Source organism: Achroia grisella, unplaced genomic scaffold (genome assembly GCF_030625045.1).
Source record: "Achroia grisella isolate CSIRO2021 unplaced genomic scaffold, CSIRO_AGI_Agris_v1 utg2506, whole genome shotgun sequence".
In the NCBI taxonomy this organism is placed as follows: domain Eukaryota; kingdom Metazoa; phylum Arthropoda; class Insecta; order Lepidoptera; family Pyralidae; genus Achroia; species Achroia grisella.
This window is the reverse complement of record NW_026712741.1, coordinates 88,804-110,890: the sequence shown is the minus strand read 5'-3', so window position 1 is coordinate 110,890 and position 22,087 is coordinate 88,804. Positions and strand designations below refer to the sequence as shown.

The following is a 22,087-nucleotide window of genomic DNA, read 5'->3' as shown; positions in this document are numbered from 1 at the left end:
ATGTTTAGAGAAATACTCTCCTCTTCTGGGTACTGTTGTCAGTTCGATATGGACCATTTCCAGTAAGTATTTATATTTATTATATCTATATATGTATGTATATTTTATACCATGCTAGTGACAAACAAGTGTACGGCCCATCTGATGGTAAACGGTTACCGTAGCCTATAAGCATCTGAGACTCAGGGGTGTCACTAGTAGCCGATTAAGAAATCCTAATTATATCCTTTTTGAAAAACCCCATGCTGTAGTCTCGTGAGAAAACAATATTAAAGAGAAGTAAAAAGTGAGATTTTGAGGATTTTGAGGATAATCTTTTGAATTAATTATGAAAATCCTTTTAGTGTTAGACAGCCCATTCATCGAGGAAGGCTGTATGCTATATAACATCACGCTAGGACCAATAGGAGCAGAGCTGCAATGACAAATTTAGGGAAAACGAGATTGTATAGGTCAGCCACTGTAGACACAAGTTATAACTTCGTACAAACCATCTTTCTTAAGAATATGCTTCAATTCTTGTCCCTCAGTGGATTGGACACTCAGGTCTAAGCAGTGAACTTTGAAAAAGACCGAACAAAATAGATCTATGCAGGTCCAATTCTCATAGGTTTTAACACATGACAATAGCCCACAATCCCTAATTAATATAATTGTTAGTTGTAGTACATAATAGTTCCAAAAAGTGAACTAGATGTCGCTGTGTCATTTATGTACAATTTCTACATCGCGGTGGCAAGATGTTTTTGCATTATGTCTTAAGACATAGCGCGTTTTGTAAATTTTACCCCTCCGATCTATTCCCCGTCCAATTCAAACGGGGATCGATATTACGACGGCCTGAGCCGAGGTTCGAACCCCTAGTGGTGCTCTCAGACTAAAGTCGTATGCGTCAGGCAGGAGATGGCCTTCAGCCGCTCCATAAGTCCTTCCGCGGGTTTGGAGTGCCATCTGCACTCGCCCCCTAACGTCCGGTGAAGCTGTAAAGGCCAGCTGCGGCCAACAGTATTAGAGTAGTCCGAAAAAAAAAAGATAATTAGTACTTTACTATATTTTGTATATTGTGTGCATTGAAGTTAAATAAATAAATAAATAAATAATTTTACAGAATATTCCTACTACATCATATACAGTTCTAGTACTATCCTTGGGTTTTATATATAGGGTCTAGATTAGATTTAGTACAGTTCAGATCTTTAGTACAATACATTTAGTATTGTACTAAACATCTGAACTACTACCCCTAATAAAAAAAGATGTGGAGACATTGACAAATAGAAGGCCGAGTGTTGACAGAAATATTCCAAATGTAAGTATGTTTTCAGGAAACACACTGACGATGCTACGATGTTTATATCAGGTATACGAACAAGTGAAGCATTAGATTTCGTAGTAGATGGACAGAAGGTTTCACATGACGGCACAGTAACTGCAGGATTCGTTTTGGTAAGATACATAACATTAATTATTGCCCCACCGATCGATACCCCGTCCAATTCTAATGGGGATCGATTTTACGACGGCCTGAGTCGAGGTTCGAACCCCTAGTGGTGCCCTCGGACTAAAATCGTATCCATCAGGCGGGAGTTGGCATTCAGCCGCTCCATAAGTTCCGCAGGTTTGTAGAGCCATCTGCACCGCCCCCTATCCGGTGAAGTTGTAAAAGCCAGTTGCGGCCAATGGGGCCCCGCTGTGGCGCGACCGGGCGCGAGCAGGCGCCCGGTTGAATGCGCGATATGGTATGTGTTTAAGGTCGTCGTCCTCGCCGGCGAGGACGGTGTCGTGATTATGTGTAAAAGTGTGGTCAGGACGGAACGGGTGGGCCCGTGGGGAGGTTTACTGCCGTTATGGGGTCGTCGGGGTCAATGAGAACGTGCCTCGGGCGACGTTGTCGCATATGTCGGATATTACTCCTCGGTGCGTAGTCGACCGTACTGTCTATAAGCGGATTAGGGTGAGATTGGGCAGAGTCGAAGTAGCGTCGAGACGCTTCCTTCATAAACTGCTTGATGGAGGGCAGATTAAGGTCGCGGTGGAGATAAATATAAATAAGCAATGAATCATCACTGGAATACCGCTAAACGTTTTCTTAGTTATCTAAAAGGCACTAAAGACCTAAAACTTAAATAAAAACGTAACAGATAAATATTTCCAACAGAATACATGCATATTCATATTACAGCAACAACATTGTAGGTCGAATAGATAAAGTACATTTATTTTTTTATATATGTCTTCAACAGAATTTATATTATAAAGAGTAAAAAATAATGAGATTTATTTAATACTTCCGTATTAATTAAAATTATAATGGGTAAAATGAAGTATAAAATATAATATTTTCTGATTCCGAGGCGAGACACGACGTGATTTTTAAAATAAAAAACATTAGAACAATAGAATCGATGCCTGAAACGCTAGGGGTGTCTCGTGCGCGTTGTTGACCCTTAATTTATTATTTTTATTTATTTAATTTAATTTAATTTTAATATTAATTATTACTTATTTATTTAACTTTTGAAATTAAATTATTTTATTTTGCTAGGAATGTGGTATGCGCAGATGTTATAAAGTGGGTACATAGGGTAGTGGGTTCCATGCATGTGTGTGGTGTGACAAGAATGGATAGGATAAAGAATGAATACATTAGAGGAAGTATGAAAGTGGCACCGGTGTCGGAGAGGTTGAAGAGTAATCGTCTATCATGGTATGGACATGTAATGCGTAGGAACGAGGATAATATTTTAAGAGAGGTGTTACATATGAATGTGGATGGTTATAAGGGCAGAGGAAGGCCGAAAAAGAGATGGATGGACTGTGTGAAAGATGATATGGTAAGAAAGGAAGTAAATAACGCGATGACTGCGAACAGGGATGAATGGAAGCGAAAAACATATTACGCCGACCCCAAATAAATGGGATAAGGAAGAAGCCGATGATGATATGGTTCCATGCAACCCACCTTATATGAAGACATGCAAAATTTTATATTAGTTATGCTTCTGTAAATAATTACATAATTCTGTCTTTCAGATAGCATATTACATTATTTGACTTTGAAGTGGCAATGGGCAGGGCACATAGCTCGTAGGACAGATGGCCGTTGGGGCAGTAAAGTCCTCGAGTGGCGACCACGGACCGGAAGACGCAGCGTGGGAAGGCCTCCAGCAAGGTGGACCGACGATCTGGTCAAGATCGCTGGAAGGCATTGGATGCGAGCAGCGCAGGACCGATCGTCGTGGAGATCTTTGGGGGAGGCCTATGTCCAGCAGTGGACGTCTTCCGGGCTGCGATGATGATGATGATTACATTATTATATTATACAATTTAAAAAAATTATATCTACATTATTATTTAGTCATTATATGTCAATATAATTATTATTATGTCGTTATTATTATATTAATATAATCCAATTCTTAACACATTTTACCATTAACATAAGGTTTGTTAAATTGGATCCGTTTTGTTGCACCTTAGATACATACAGAAAGAAACTTTTCGAAATACTGAAGTAACCACTTTTTATTTTTATTTTTGTTATTATAATTATTATAATGTTTGTACTGTAATATTCTTATTTCTTTTTTCTTATTCATTTTCTTTGTATTTGTATTGTTTTGTTTTTATTTTAGTCCACTAGGCTCACTAAAAATAAAATTAAGTAAAAAATTTTCGGCACTCAATGTCTATCGTAAAAATTACTTCTATTTGTATATTTATATGTTTTTATAACGACTGTTTCTTGCCAAAATGAAGAGAAAAAAAAAATTAAATTTATAAATTATTTTACTATATAAATACATCTCACAATTAACCAGTTACGTAATCTATTTTGAAAAAATTCAAAAGACATTTCTCTAATAATTTGAGGTATTTTGTTGTACATTTTTATACACATTATTCTACAATTTTGACATTTTTGAAATAGAATTCTGTTATTAATATAATTTTAATTACTGTTTGACTTTGTCTAACAATAATACAGTATAATATTTAGTCCAGTATTGCGTAGTACCAGAAGCCTTTGTCTGACGATCCCTGCTCACTCCATCACATATTATTCCAACTCTTTCACTGTCCTAGCCATTCGCCTTTGGAACTCTCTACCACTCTCCATTCGATCCGCTCAATCTCTTGCAATATTTAAAAATCGTCTAAGGTCTCATTATCTGTCTCTATAGCTCATTTTTTCCAATTTTTTCTGAAATCTACCAATATGTTGTATATATGTAAGTATATGCGTAAGTTTATTTATATATATCTATATATGTATGTCCATTTATTCGTTTAATAATTATAGTGTCTTGTGTGTGCCATCTACCTCGTCTATATACATTACTCCTATTGCTTGTTAGCAGATTGTTTGTAAGGAATTGCTTATAGCGATAAGAGCGCCTTTTGTAATTATTTTTTTTATTTACTGTTTTTCTTATTGTATTCTATGTGCATAATAAAGAGTTTATTATTATTATTAATACAATTTTATTTTGTTAATATTAGAGCATTGATAGCCTCCGTGCTTTAGCAATAATATATCGCCTTACTTCTGAGGGTCGTGGATTAGATTCTACGCACCTTACATTAGAAACAACTAGACTCGAATAAAAAATTAAAAATCATTTATTCATGTAGGACATTTTAACTCCATATGAACATATTTTATTATATTATATTTTTCCGTACCGTCCATATCAGTATATAACTTATGATATTTGTGTTTTTGTCGGAAATAAATTGATTTGATTTGATTTGATTCGACAAACCAAGCTGTTTGCCGGCGGAATAACTGTAGTAGAGTTTAAACAACGTCAACTTGTCTAGAACATGTATAATTAGATCCAATCCAGAACCAAGTGAGAAGAACTGGCAAGAAATTCAATTGAATTACTTATTATAATGACTGGACATCATACTTATTAATGCAAATGTTAGTACCGTACGAGAATTGAACCCACGACTATTGAAAGTAAAGCGGTGTGTTAAGCCACTAAACCACCAAGGTCGTATTATAACATAGGAATCGAACCTGTGGCCATCAGCGGTATTATAATTAGAGGTCGAAACTGAATTACAACCCAGGATACATCACCATTGTATAGTAGAAGCTAAGCAGAGTTTGTATTATAGGTAATAGATAACTAATATAAAAACATAAATACTTTTTTAGTTAGTACATGCATATTATACATAGAAAACAGCCAGAGCGATACAAACAATCATACTCATTAATAAGAGATTATTATTATTATCAAATAATAATAATCTCAGGACAGTTCACACAGCGCTATCTAGACCCAAGTTAAGCTAGCTAAAGCTTGTGTTATAGGTACTTAATAATTGAGACATATACACAAATATTTTGTTTTTGGTAAATACATACATATTACACATAGAAAACACCCATACCGATACAAGCAATCATGAATAATTTTTTTGTTCCGTGCGAGGAATCGAACCCGCGACCATCAATCGTAAAGCGGTGTACTACACCGCTAGACCACCGAGGTCGTCGTTAATACAAATATTAGTGCCATGCGTCGAATCGAACCTATTGAAAATAAAGCTGCGGCTTAACCACTACACTACTGAGGCATAGAACATTGAATTAATACTATGGATTTATATTTCAGCTCTACCTCTTTGATCCTCAAGATAGTATTTCTCTATTGGATAGCTCTATAAGAATCAGTCCATCAGCTTATTTCGACGTAAACATTGACGTTTGGGCGATCGATTCATCGGATTACGTGAAAGAGTTGTCAGTTAAAAGTCGAAAATGTATACTTGAAACTGTAAGTTTTGTATATCATCTATACATACAAATAAAATTGGAGTGTCTGTTCGTAATACTGAAATAAACGAAATTTTTTACTACATGCATATGAATATGTACATACTCGTACACCAAAATAACCTTCTTATTTACGATTTTTGTCTGTCTGTTTGTTCCGGCTAATCTCTGAAATGGCTAGACCGATTTTGAAGGGACTTTTATTGGCAGGTAGCTGATGTAATAATGAGTAACTTAGACTACTATTATTTAAAAAGAAATCTTTTATTTTAGAAAAATCAAGTTAAATTCCAGGCGGACGAAGTCGCGGGAACAGCTAGTTGTTAATATATTATTTATCTTAGCCTATCTTAGCCTATGGTCGATATGGTTTGATTCATGGTCGTAGGAAATGCGAATGTTGAGATGGATGTGTGGTGTGACAAGAATGGATAAGATAAAGAATGAATACATTAGAGGAAGTATGAAAGTTACGCCGGTGTAAGAAGAGTTAAAGAGTAATCGTCTATCGTGGTATGGGCATGTAATGCGTAATAATGAAGATAATATTTTAAAGAAGATGTTACATATGAATGTGGATGGTTATAAGAGCAGAGGAAGGCCGAAAAAGAAATGGATGGAATGTGTGAAAGATGATATGGCAAGAAAGGGAGTAAATAACGAGATGACTGCGAACAGGGATAAATGGAAGAGAAAAACATATTACGGCGACTCCAAATAAGGGGATAAGGAAGTAGCAGATGATGATGAGTTTGTACATATAGAAAAAACAAAGATATTCTTTCTGCGTGACTTCAATTCAAAAGATCAAACAATGTTTCAGGATGCTATATACGGCACCGGGTTTTACTATGGCTGTATTTCTGCTAACATCGTGAGTAGATTGGTTGACAATTGCCAGTGTTTGCCATTCAATTATAATGGTAAGTAATTTTTTTTTTTATTTTTTTTTATATAAATATGTACCTAAATATAGACCTATACTAGCTGTCCCGGTAAACGTTGTTTTGCCTTAAAATACAAAAAAAATATAGGGGTGGATTACCCCTAACATTTAGGGGAATGAAAAATAGATGTTGGCCGATTCTCAGACCTACTCAATACGCTCACAAACTTTCATGAGAATCGGTCAAGCTGTTTCGGAGGAGTATGGGAACGAAAACTGTGATACGAGAATTTTATATGTAAGATATTTACCTAAATATAGACCTATATATTAGCCTAAATATAAACCCAAATTTGGACCAAAATATAGACCTTAATGTAGACTTAAATATGTACCTAAATATAGACCTACATATTAACCTAAATATAGACCCAAATATGAACCAAAATATAGACCTTAATGTGCACTTAAATATGTACCTAAATATAGACCTACATATTAACCTAAATATAGACCCAAATATGAACCAAAATATAGACCTTAATGTGCACTTAAATATGTACCTAAATATAGACCTACATATTAACCTAAATATAGACCCAAATATGGACCAAAATACGGACCAAAATATAGACATTAATGTGCACTTAAATATGTACCTAAATATAGACCTACATATTAACCTAAATATAGACCCAAATATGGACCAAAATATGGACCAAAATATAGACATTAATGTGCACTTAAATATGTACCTAAATATAGACCTACATATTAACCTAAATATAGACTCAAATATGGACCAAAATATGGACCAAAATATAGACCTTAATGTGCACTTAAATATGTACCTAAATATAGACCTACATATTAACCTAAATATAGACTCAAATATGGACCAAAATATGGACCAAAATATAGACATTAATGTGCACTTAAATATGTACCTAAATATAGACCTACATATTAACCTAAATATAGACCCAAATATGGACCAAAATATGGACCAAAATATAGACATTAATGTGCACTTAAATATGTACCTAAATATAGACCTACATATTAACCTAAATATAGACTCAAATATGGACCAAAATATGGACCAAAATATAGACCTTAATGTGCACTTAAATATGTACCTAAATATAGACCTACATATTAACCTAAATATAGACTCAAATATGGACCAAAATATGGACCAAAATATAGACATTAATGTGCACTTAAATATGTACCTAAATATAGACCTACATATTAATCTAAATATAAACCCAAATATGGACCAAAATATAGACCTTAATGTTGACTTAAATATGTACCTAAATATAGACCTACATATTAATCTAAATATAAACCCAAATATGGACCAAAATATAGACCTTAATGTTGACTTAAATATGTACCTAAATATAGACCTACATATTAATCTAAATATAAACCCAAATATGGACCAAAATATAGACCTTAATGTTGACTTAAATATGTACCTAAATATAGACCTACATATTAACCTAAATATAGACCCAAATATGGACCAAAATATGGACCAAAATATAGACATTAATGTGCACTTAAATATGTACCTAAATATAGACCTACATATTAACCTAAATATAGACCCAAATACGGACCAAAATATAGACCTTAATGTAGACTTAAATATGTACCTAAATATAGGTCTATATATGGACATAGGTATCGGCCTAAATATGAACCTAAATATAGATCTAAATACACTTATTAACTTGCGAAGGTGCATATAAAGTACATTTTAGTTTCAGTGGACTAAGAAATATAAATTTATTTAGTTCTTTTATATTGTTATGACCTTGATAAGAAGGTAAATAAATTTATGGAAGGGACTTATAAATTTACTTACACGATTTAATACGGTCATCTCTGCTTTGAATAAATTAAATAAATGTATAAAATAAATTTATTATAAAAGAAATTAAATGTATAAGTTATGTATATTAAACTTATACATTTCATCTATTACTGCTACTATTAAAGAGATAGTAGTGCTAATTATAACTGACAGAATGAGGTAAGACCACTGAGGCTAGAAATTGGAAAAGTTTCTTTAGTAACTAAGTTGCCTATGTCACTATTAACTAAAAAGGGATTTCTCGGAGCTAGAGAAGATTTTTTCTACACGTCTACATGATACAGAGAATTCACCAGTAGTATCTATATACTGGGTACAATACCTAGTATAGGCTATGGCCATGTCATGAGGAGACCGGAAGACCACTTGACAAGAGAAGTCCTCTACTTCAAGTCAGAAACCCGAGTAACATGGATGTCAGTAGTTTTTTTTTTTATGGATGATAATGGAATGGAGCACCTGCCTGCGCTAGCGGTTTACGCTGGCGGGGCACCAGTGGAGGATGATAAGATGAACATGAGGTTAGGTTAGTTAGCCCATCGTGACGAATTCACTAGGAATTAATCTCGATGGTTTTCAGGGGGGACCGCGTGGAGGTCGACCTAACCTGATAAATTATTAGCATTGGGGCTACTGTTTCCATTACTAATAATCCAAATAAAAATAGGATAAGGCCAGAAGAAGGTTAGGCCGAGCATGTATCATAGTTGCTAATATCTTCCAGCGACAAATGGGAAAATTAAAATGAAAGAAGTGAATTAATATAGTTTGTTTGTACGTTTAATATTGTTTGATTGTTATTATATTGTTGACAACCTCGGTGGTCTAGCGGTCTAGCACACCGCTTTACGTCCGATGGTCGCGGGTTCGATTCCTCGTACGGCACAAACATTTGTATTCATAAGTATGATTATTTGTATCGGTCTGGGTGTTTTCTATGTATAATATGTATGTATTTGTGTGGTACTAAAATTAATACAATACAATTGAACATTATTTTTATTATATTTTTTTTTTAATATGTTTTGTATTATATATTAATTTCTAAATTATTATAATTACAGCTGACCAATTAAAAGTTGAAGATATATATACATCATGTTCGTGGGACCGACTCATATGTGTATATAGTACATTAAGTAAGTTTATTAATGTAGTATTTATTTATTCATTTATTTGCACGTTTATTATGACAAAGTCATAATTGTTTTTTCATAGAGGATACTTTCGATCACTAATACTTGTAAATTTTTTATCGTTATATATACCATCCATTTCGGTTAACACTTCAGTTACCTCGTTATTTTGCTCTCTTTCTTGCCATATCATCTTTCACTCATTCCATCCATCTCTTTTTCGGCTTTACTCTACCTTTATAACCATCCACATTCATAAGTAACATCTTCCTTAAAAAAATATCTTCATTCTCACTCATTACATGCCCATACCACAACAGACGATTACTCTGAACCTCTCTCTCTCCTCTGTTTATTTGAATAAAGATTATTTCTATTTCTGTTATATTTATCTTATGACTTTCTACCAGGTTCTTTTGACTAGGTAGTCTAGGCTGTAATACAGCTGCTTAGCGGCTTGCTTTGTGAGCTGTAACGTGTAAGGGTTGAATTAAGACAGTAAAACTCCAGGGAGGTATACCATAACAGTTCGGTTATCCTCATCATTGTAGCGTTATATATGTTGTGATGAGGTGGCATTATATAATACATTATTTACTGTATTATGTAGGTAGTAAGTATACAGGTAGAATGATTGCACGATTTATTGTACATTATTAAGTTTACTGGTAGTCTGCTACATGGCTCATTAGTAACGCGTACAGTCGACGCGGAGTCTACTGATTTTACACTTAACTTAAATCTATGTTAGTGGAAACGTAAACTAACGGAAGGGTCTCAAGTGTCGGCAGAAATACTACAAGTGTAGGCACACCATTATAATCTTCCAGCATGACAACGCAACGTGATATCCGTATCTGTTAGTTTAAACAAGATGGTTTTCTCTAAAGACAATAACAGAATAGAATAGAAAAGCATTTATTCAAATAAACTTAATTGAAGCACTTTTGAATAGTCATAACATTTTTTTTTTACTTACTACTCTTTCGGAAAGCTGTCTCATCACAAGAAGAACGAGCAAGAAACTTGTGTGTTGCTCTTTTAAATAATCTTTGTAAGTTTACATTTACAAGTCGAAACATGTGACTACAAACTACCAACCGGCACAAATTTTTTTGGGTCAAATAAAATATGCAATAAAATTAGATCAGTCGTAGTGATAAGAGCAGACCAGTCCCTACAAGCAGCACTCGTTCACGATGTATGACGGATAAGCCAGCCATCACCTCGCTCGCCCATATTTTAGAGAGCCCAATAAGGGTATATTAAGGTTTTTTAAGAACCTAGAAACAAGTTTTAGGTATCTGTAACAGCTACGATAAGCATTTACCATCAGATAAAAAATAAACTATCTGCAGCTATTTTAATTTCATAAAAAATTCCCATTTCTAGAAATTTCTATTGCTTATAGGACGAAAGAAATTAATTTCTCGCGAGCAATTATATTTCTGTAGCACGACTCAGTTTCCTTATTCCAAGATGTAATCTTCTTATGTATTTGAAACAAGTGACTCTGCTGACCAGCGTAAGTTGATCCATATTTTTCCTTGTTATAACCTTTACATAGTACAAGAAAGCCGACGTTGTCTGTTCGCATAGATCAGCAGTCACCCATATGGTGATTCAATAAGAAGGTTTATATATCAAAAAAAAAAAAACAAATAATAATACATGTACGCCCGTGCGAAGCCAGGGCGGATAGCTAGTTAAAATTCAAAATTCAAAATTCAAAAATCATTTATTCATGTAGGACATTTTAGCCGCTTATGAACGTCAAGTTTTTACTTTAGTTACAGTAATTACATAGTATAAATGTCGAAGTACACTATATGAAAAAAAATGTTACGTAATGATGGCAAAAATATACATTTATATACCAAAATTTAAAGAACTGCATATGAAGCCCTTTAAGTTAGCATTTAAGAAATGGTTAATAGATAAATGCTTTTACAATACGCAGAAATATTTTCAACGATGATCAACTACTACAACATATCCTCAGCGCTGAATACATGAAGCTCAACTTCAAACACGGAACATTTCCTATAAATGATATAAATTGTTATTATTACATTTAATTTTAATTTTGGACATTTAACAATATAAATAATTATGACATTCGTTATTAACATTTAACAAGTTATATTGCACTGTACAACAAATTACAAAAAAAAACAACAATTAATTTGTAAGAACAATGTAACCTATTCAAAGCAAATAAATAAATAAATAAAAAAAGTCGCTGCCGCTATCAATGAAGTTTTCAGTAATAGTGACAATGATAAGATCAGCAGTAGATGGGTGATTCAATAGGAAGGTTTATATATGTATAATACATGTACGCCCGTGCGAAGCCAGGGCGGATAGCTAGTTACAGTAATTACATAGTATAAAAAAAGTCGCTGCCACTGTCCTTACGCTTTTATCTTTCAAATTACACAACGGATTTACATGAAGTTTTCAGTAATAGTATGTAATATTATGTTATATGTGCTAATAGCGACAGTGATATGATCAGTAGATCATCTGTAGATACAGGGATTCAATAGGAAGGTTTATATCAGGATGTTAGGGAGCTCCATATCCGTAACTGAAACTATCGGATATCCGATATAAAAAAATATTCGTAACCGTAACCGAATCCGAAATAAAAGTTTCGCATAATATCAGATAGGGGCCGAGACCTCGGAGCCTAATTGAGATACGTTATATAACCATTTTATTAGCTACTTGCATTTTACTCTTGAAATTTTATAAATAAATAATATCCGTAATCGAAATTATCCGAAAGTAACAGATGATCCGAAATAATTTCATATCCGTATCCGGTATAAAAATCATTCCTATATCCGAAACCTATCCTTATCCGAAATTTCATATCCATTAAATCCCTGGTTTATATATATATATATATATAATACATATAGTAACTAGTTAAATAGTATAAAAAAGTCGCGACCGCTGTCTTTTCGCTTAGATATAATATAGTTTTCAGCAATAGATTCAAGAGAAAGGTTGATATGTGTAATACACCGGGTCTCCCTAAAATATGGTCGAGCGCAGTAATAGCTGGCTCATCCGTCATACTCGTGAACGGGTGCTGCTTGTAGGGACTGGTCTGCTATAATCACTATGGCTGATTTCCTCGTATTAATTGTTTAACCAGTTGGTTATATATTCAATATTTTTTCTATTTGAGTATTTAATTGAATTAGTGCTAATTGGCGGTTTGTATTCACACACTTAAACTTAAAAATGTAAAGTAATAATAAAATTATTTATAAGAGCAACACGCAAGTTTCTTGTTCATTCTTCTTGTGATGAGACAGCTTTCCGAATGAGCGGTAGATTAAAAAAATGTGATGACTATTCAAAAGTGCTTCAATGTAAGTTTATTTGACTAAATGATTTTCTTTTCTATTCTACACGAGTGTTATAGCATAACAAGCATACAAATTTAAAAAATGCGTATTCGTGCGTCGCCGGGACGCATCGCTAGTTGTAAAATAAAATTCAATTTATATCAACGGTACGCTGAAGATAAATAATTTGAAGGCCGTCCTTTGTTTAGTTTTCCCTTAATAAATAAATATTTCCTGGACCAACAATAAAACGCTTCATTTCACTTACCTTTTGACTAAGTATAAATAGATATTTCTTACAATTAAAGTAATTCACTCACCCTTTGACTAAGTATAAATAGATATTTCTTACAATTAAAGTAATTCACTCACCCTTTGACTAAGTATAAATAGATATTTCTTTCAATTAAAGTAAGAGCACTCTGTATATAAAGTTTATTTTGGATCTATTATAAAAACATGTAAAACTATTTATAATGGGATAAATAATTTTATGGTAATAGTAAGGTGAGGAGATCTTTGGGGGAGGCCTATGTCCAGCAGTGGACGTCTTCCGGGCTGCGATGATGATGATGATGAATAGTAAGGTGACGTATAAAGAATTTTATTTTTTTTATTTTTGTTTACAGAATAGATAATAAACATTAAACATATAATATATTATGTAAAAGTATTTAAAAAAAAAGTTTTTTTTAAATTAATCTATAAAATTTAAAATTGCTCTGTTTAACTTTGGGTCAATATTTAATAATATTGTATCACTATATTATTAAGGATACAAAGCACATAGGAAATTAATTTTTTTTATGCTAAAATAAAAAAAATATATACAACCAATTTGTACAAAACTTCAAAGAAATATAATACATTGGAAATTAGTGTCAGTATGTTTAAAAATAGTATATAATATTCTATATATAATAGTGTGTATATATATATTGTTAGATTTAAGTTTCTAATGTAACAAAATGCAATATAAGCGCATATGTAAATGATGTAACAAAACGTAATGTGCCATCTTTGTATGATTGGTTGTAATTAAAAAAAAAAAATAAACTACTCTTTGTCTGAAAGTCAACGTGTTTAAATAGGTTATGGGCAATAATCCGTATTTCAGTAATAATAATTTAAAAACAAGTGATTATTACAGTTTGAAATAGTTGAACTTTCGTATAAATATGACTACGAACTATATTCAAAGTGTTCCGAAACTTAAGGGGAGAGAAAATTATGATGAATGGAGTTATGCAGCTGAAAATTTGTTGGTACTCGAAGGCATGGTTAATTATATTAAACCAGAGTCAGGAATCGACATAAAACCAACAGAAGATGCTAAAACTAAGGCGAAGCTAGTGTTAACAATAGATCCGGGATTGTATGTGCATATTAAAGAAACCAAAACATCTTCTGAGTTGTGGGAGAAACTAAAAAACATGTTCGATGATTCAGGTTTTTCAAGAAAAATAACCTTATTACGGCATTTAATCTCATTGCGACAAGAGAACTGTGATAATATGACTACATATGTGACACAAGTTGTCGAAACGGCTCAGAAATTGAAGGGCACAGGATTTTCAATTACCGAAGAATGGATCGGCTCATTGTTATTAGCAGGTTTGCCAGAAAAATTTTCACCCATGATTATGGCAATAGAACACTCTGGTATTAAGATTACCACAGACGCTATAAAATCGAAATTAATCGATATGGAGGTTTCAAGTATTGACAAGGATTCCAGTGGCGCTGCATTCGCTGCTAACAAAACGCATCAAAAATCAAAAAGCAAAAATAACTATCTGTCAACGTCAAAAGTGACAACCGGGAAAATTGTGATTTGTTATAGATGTAAACAAGCCGGTCATTATAAAAACCAGTGTCCATTAATGCACAAAAATAAACAATCTAATGCTTTTAGCGTGGTATTCTTAAATGGTGAATATAGTAAAAGTGAGTGGTACATAGATTCCGGTGCAAGTGCACACATGACAGCGAATAAATCTTGGATAAACAATGCAAACTTTACACCAAGTTTAATGGAGATCACTGTCGCAAATAACATGAAGGTGCCAGTTTTGTGTTCCGGAGATGTGAGGATATCGACCAATTGTGAATACGACATAACCGTAAAAAATGTGTTATGCGTGCCAAGCTTGACAACTAATTTGTTATCTGTAAGTGAATTAATCAAAAACGGCAACAATGTAGTTTTTGAAGAAAGTCAGTGCTACATTTATAACAAAAGGAATGAATTGGTGGCAACAGCTACATCATGTAATGGAGTATACAAACTCAACATAAAAGTGAATGATTGTATTCTGGCGGCTCCTGTAGTATCAAGTGCAGAGCTGTGGCACAGGCGGCTGGCACATATTAATTGTAATGATTTAAAAAAAATGAGAGATGGCATTGTTGATGGAATTTGCTATCCTTCTACCAGTGACATGAAAGAACGAATGATGAACAGATGAGGTTGCCATTTTCACATGTGGGTCAGAGGAGTATGAAAACACTAGAGATAATACATGCGGATGTATGTGGTCCTATGGAAACTAAATCCATTGCCAGTTCTCAATATTTTTTACTATTTGTGGACGACTTTAGTCGTATGACTTTTATATATTTTCTGAAATATAAAAGTCAAGTGTTTAAAAAATTCAAGGAGTTCAAGTTCATGGTTGAAAATCAACAGAATAAAAGAATAAAAATACTACGAACAGACAATGGCGGTGAATTTTGCAATAGAGAAATGGAAAATTACTTGATCAATGAAGGAATTATACACCAAAAAACAAATGCATATACGCCAGAACAGAATGGTGTCTGTGAGAGAGCTAATAGAACAGTAGTTGAAAAAGCAAGATGCTTACTTTTTGATGCTAATCTGGATAAAAGATTCTGGGCTGAAGCGGCAAATACAGCGGTGTACCTTAAAAACCGATCTGTAACTTCAAGTTTGGAAAATAAAACTCCCTATGAAGTATGGCATAATAAAAAACCAAACCTAAGTCATATCCGTCTCTTTGGCAGTACAGTATTGGGACATATTCCCAAAGAAAAAAGGTTAAAATGGGACAAAAAAGCAGAACAATATATTCTTGTTGGTTTTTCAGAAACAGTGAAAGGTTATCGCTTATATAATCCAGAAAAGGATATGGTTACTGTAAAGAGAGATATTACAGTGATGGAAGAGAAGATAAAAGCAAAAATAAATAATGAAGAAAATATGATTTGGGTACAAAATGATATAAATCATTATTTTCATGAAGAAATAAATGGAGAAGGCATAGATTCAGTGGGGGAGATTTCAGTTAATGAATCTCTGCATGATTTAAGCTCAAGTACATCCACGTCTGTATACACAAACCCAGATAATGATACTGAGGATGATACCATAATCTCAAATCTTGAGACAGACACTTCAGATTGTGAGATTCAAGAAGTTTCAGTAAAGGAAAATAAAAGGATTAGGAGAGCTCCTGACAGATATGGCATGAGTAACATGTGTACCCGTAACTTATATACAGCTGAAATTATTTTTTCTGAAGCATTACATGGACCAGAGGCAGAACACTGGAGACGAGCTGTCGAAGAGGAGTTACAGTCGTTTGAAGACAATAAAGCATGGGAACTTGTTTATATTCCTCAAAATGGATCAATTGTGCCGTGTAAGTGGGTGTTAAATAAAAAACTTGATGTGAATAGTGAAGTGCGCTATCGTGCCAGACTTGTGGCAAAAGGCTTTACACAACGAGAAGGTATTGACTATGAGGACACTTATTCTCCTGTTGTTAAACATTCCACACTAAGGATGTTATTTGCACTTGGTGTGCAATGGGATATGAACATTACACACCTAGATGTTGTAACAGCCTTTTTAAATGGACATTTAAAAGAAAACATTTATATGTCAATCCCTGAAGGTTTTTCAGGTGAAAGTAAGGGAAAGGTGTTAAAGCTTAAAAGGGCTATTTATGGATTAAAACAATCCTCACTAGTTTGGTATGAAAGAGTAAAAAATTGTTTATGTAATTTAGGCTTTAAAACAAGTAAAATTGAACCTTGTTTATTCACTAAAATTAATGACAATGTTAAAATTATTGTAACTGTCTATGTAGATGATTTCTTAATATTCTCAAATTGTGTAAAAGAAACAAAACAACTGATAACTGTGTTGAGTTCTGAGTTTAAATTAAAGGATTTGGGTACTGTTAAAAGATACTTAGGTATGCACATAAATGTGGATGAAAAATGTAATACAATAACAATTCACCAACAGGAATACATAGATGAACTGTTGAAAAGATTTAATATGTCAGATTGTAGGGCTGTGGCCACACCTATCGAATGTAAACTGGATCTTGATAAGTCTGAAACATGTACAAAAAATATTCCGTATCAAAATTTAATTGGAAGTCTTATGTATTTAGCTATACTAACTAGGCCTGATATAGTTATCTTAGCCAGTTTAATACATGTTACAATGAAAATCACTTCAATTATGCTAAAAGAGTGTTAAAATATTTACAAAAAACTAAAAGTTATTGTTTAAAATTTAGTAAAAATAATACAGAGGACTTGAAGGGTTTCGTTGATGCAGATTGGGCAAGTAATACTATAGACAGAAAGTCTTATACTGGCTTCTGTTTTACCATGAATGGTTCTGTGATTTCATGGCAGAGCAGAAAACAAAAGACTGTCTCTTTATCGAGTACCGAGGCTGAGTATGTTGCTCTATCAGAAGCATCCAGAGAAGCTACTTATTTAAGAAATTTATTATTTGAAATTAGTGGTAAACAATTAACTATTAAACTATATTGTGACAATCAAAGTGCATTAAAATTGGCAACAAGTCATCAGTATAGACTATGTATACATAATAGGTCAAAACATATAGATGTTAGATATCACTATGTTAGAGATGCAACCAAGAATAAAAGTATAGAAATTGAATACATTCCAACTCAAGAAATGCCTGCTGACTTGTTGACCAAGGGTTTGTTACCAACTAAACATTATAAATTTATGAAAATGTTAGGGGTTCCATCTTAGGAGTAGACTTTTATATTGTTTCGATAGCTTGCTTGTTTATTTATTAAGTGTTGGTTAGTTGAGCATTAGTAAGTTAAAATAAGCTATATTTAGATTTGTTTTGTTAAGTGGGGGTGTTAGATTTAAGTTTCTAATGTAACAAAACGCAATATAAGCGCATATGTAAATGATGTAACAAAACGTAATGTGCCATCTTTGTATGATTGGTTGTAATTAAAAAAAAAAAATAAACTACTCTTTGTCTGAAAGTCAACGTGTTTAAATATATATATAATAATAATATAATTTCAGGACAATTCACACAGCGCCATCTAGACCCAAGTTAAGGTAGCTAAAGCTTGTGTTATGGGTACCAGATAACTGATACATATACATATATATATTTTTTGGAAATACATACATATCATATATAGAAAACAACCAGACCGATACAAACAATCATACTCATGAATACAAATGTTCACTTATTATTCTTTACCATCAGCGACCGTAGTTTCTCTCATAACTTTTTTTTTTAATTATAATAATCTTTGTTTAATTCAGAAGGATAGGTGCACTTTTTTTAATAGATAGAGTGATTCAAGAGGAAGGTTTATATGTATAATACATATACACCCGGGCGAAGCCGGGGCGAGTAACTAGTATAGTATATTGATATTACAGATAAAGTATTTGGCAATATGAAAAACGTGATTGGAGGCAGCGAGTGCTACCAGAGATGTGACTTCATACAATACGACACCGACGTGAAATATGTCCGACAGGAAAGGAAATTCAAGTAATATTTGTTACTAAGTTCGAGTAATAATTACCCTGAAAAATCCAATAGCCCTGTGAAGGTTGGATTACTAAGTTCAAGTAATAATTACCCTGAAAAATTCAAATAGCGCCATCTAGCCCTATGGAGGTTGGAGACCAAGAAGACGAGCAAAAGAAAACGGACCGGTATAGTCGTAAAATATTGTGTATTAATGACTTATCTAAATATATATGTATAACTCAAAGGTGACTTACATAGTGATCTATCAACGCACAGCCCAAACCACTGGACGGATCCGGCTGAAATTTGGCATGCAGGTAGATGTTATGACGTAGGCATCCGCCAAGAAAGAATTCTGATTAATTCTACCCTCAAGGGGATAAAATAGGGGATGAAAGTTAGTATGAAACTGTCAATTTTAAACCGATCGGGCTGAGACTTTGCATGCATAAAGGTACTATGACGTAGGCATCCCCTAAGAAAGGAAACAAAATTAAATCCGCAAAAACTATACTTCTTAACGCGAGCGAAGCCGCGGGCAAAAGCTAGTGTCATATAAAACGATGACGAATGTATATGTGATGGCGAAAGTTACTAATTCGTTTTATGGAAATTGCGTAAGGTTCTACAATAAACTCCCAGAGACTGTACTCAATTTTCCAGAAAAAGAATTCAAATGTATTATAAATATTTTCTTTGTAAAAAAAGCTTATTATAAAATTGAAGAATTTATAAATGATAATAATGTTTTTGTAGAAAATATCTAACTTAAAATTCATAGCGCTGACAATGTTATCTGATTGAACAGAGATTAAGTGCGTAGCGGTTTCTATGTTGATTGTCGCATGCCTAATCCTTGTTGTTAATTAAATATAAGTAAATGAATATTTATTTAAAAGAGCTACGCACAAGTTTCTTACTTATTCTTCTTGTTATGAATCTGCATTCCGAATAAGCGGTAGAATAAAAAAACTTGTTATGTTTTTGAATAGAAAGGTGCTTATATTAAGTTTATTTGAATAAAGATTATTTCTATTTCTATTTCTAAAAACAATATATAATAATATAAAATTTATAGATAATAAAAAAAGTATAAAAATTGTTCGCAGGAAGCCCCAAGCTAAGCGAGTCTTGTGTAGTGGGTACTATTCTGATATAAATACATAGATAATTTTTTTTATAAATACATGCATAATATACATTGGTAACATGAAGACTAACAAAAACAATTATAGTCATGTAAATGTTTGTACTGTGCGAAATTGTGCGGAATCAAACCTGCGACTATTGGAAGTAAGGCAGTGTAAATATTTTAGATAGATATACTGCCGCCTTAAACTTTGGTCTTGAATTTCTTGTATCACGACTGAGTTTTCTTACAAAATTACAAAAAAAAATTGGCTAATGTAATCATATTTCGCTGAATTTACAATATTTTTTAAATTAAGTCCTTTGTGTCGTTCTGATTTATAAGCTATATTATTGTAAAGTTTCATCAAAATCCGTTCAGTAGTTTTTGCGCGAAAGAGTACCAACTCAAATTGATTCAGATTATCAACCTTATTTATACTCTATTAGAAAGTCCAAATTCCTTTGTATCAATGTTTAAAATTCAATTCTTTAACAAATTTTTTTGTGACTGTTCTTTTTTTTACAGTGACGTCGATGGTAACCACAGCAGAATTTCTGTTCATTTCAGTGACAACACTTGCCTGAAGTACAGGCGAGAAGTGCTTTATACTTGGGACCAAATGCTAGGTAAATCCTTTATAATATTACAAATGCGAAAGTAACTCTGTCTGTCTGTCTCGCTTTCACGCCGAAACCACTGAACCGATTGAAATGTAATTTGGTACACAGATAGTCTAGACCCTGACAAAGGATATAGGCTACTTTTGAATGCGAAGAAAGGGTTGAAAAGGGTTGAAACGGGAGATGAAAGGTTGTATGGAAGTATCGTAATTTTCCGCGGACGAAGTCTCGGACGCAACTAGTACGTAATAATTGTAAAGTATAATTTTTAAGAAAACTACAAACTTTATATTATGACATAGTATAAAACAAAGTCGCTGTCGCTGTCCGTCCCTATGTATGCTTACATCTTTAAAACGAATCTTTTAAATTACCGAATTTGTACTCATGTGCATGTAGTAAAAAACGGTTATTTCAATATTACAAACAGACACTCCAATTTTATTTATATTTATATAGATTATTACCGTTATTATGGTAGGTTCTATAGGCCCAAGGGCTGTACCATTTCTGATGCAAATTTAATACTTATGCCTTTGTAAATAAAACAGATTTTTTTTATTTACAGCAAACCTTGGTGGAATATTTGGACTTTGTCTAGGTGGATCTATAATAAGTATAATCGAATTGGTTTGGTTCTTATTTGATATTTTATACGCTACACTAACTTACAGAAGAAATAAGACAAAAGTGGAAGTATTGCAGAAGAAATGGCAGACATCCGTAGATAATTTATCGCCATTGAAAAAGAAACATGTTTTGGGAAAATATAAGTTTGTCAACTAATCTATTATATTTGTGTATACGAGAATTTATTTTATTTTTTTATTAGCTGTTCCTGCGACTTCGTCCGCGTGGAATTTAACTTTAATTTTCTACAATAAAAGTAGCCTAAGTTACTCCTTATTACATCAGTTATCTGCCAAAAAAAGTCCCGTCTAAATCGGTACAGCCATTTCAGAGATAAGCCGAAACGAATAGACAGACAAAAATTGAAAAAAAAAAGTATTTAGTTGTATGTACCCTATTTATATTCACATGCATATAGTAAATAACGGTTATTTCAATATTACAAAAAGACACTAAAATTTTATTTATATGTATAGATTTATTTACTACACTTACAGACCCGGCCACGCGTTGCTGTGGCTAAGGTTCTTGAATAAAATAATAATAATAATAATAATAATCTCAGGACAATTCACACAGCGCCATCTAGACCCAAGTTAAGCTAGCTAAAGCTTGTGTTATGGGTACTAGATAACTGATACAAATACATAGATATTTTTGTTTTTTTTAAATACATACATATTATATATAGAAAACACCCAGACCGATACAAACAATCATACTCATGAATACAAATGTTTGTGCCGTGCGAGGAATCGAACCCGCGACCATCGGTCGTAAAGCGGTGTACTAGACCGCTGGACCACCGAGGTCGTCATAATAATATTGCG

General features: G+C 33.1%; 1 protein-coding gene across 1 annotated transcript; it reads left to right on the top strand.

Moving 5' to 3' along the window:
- Positions 1-21,413, top strand: LOC131842815 (uncharacterized). Its single transcript, XM_059191382.1, has 8 exons — positions 1-62; positions 1,326-1,446; positions 5,634-5,795; positions 6,618-6,717; positions 9,633-9,707; positions 18,779-18,893; positions 20,533-20,633; positions 21,196-21,413. The coding sequence occupies exons 1-8, from the start codon at positions 1-3 to the stop codon at positions 21,411-21,413; spliced, it is 954 nt and encodes a 317-aa protein (XP_059047365.1).
- Positions 21,414-22,087: the final 674 nt, after the last annotated feature.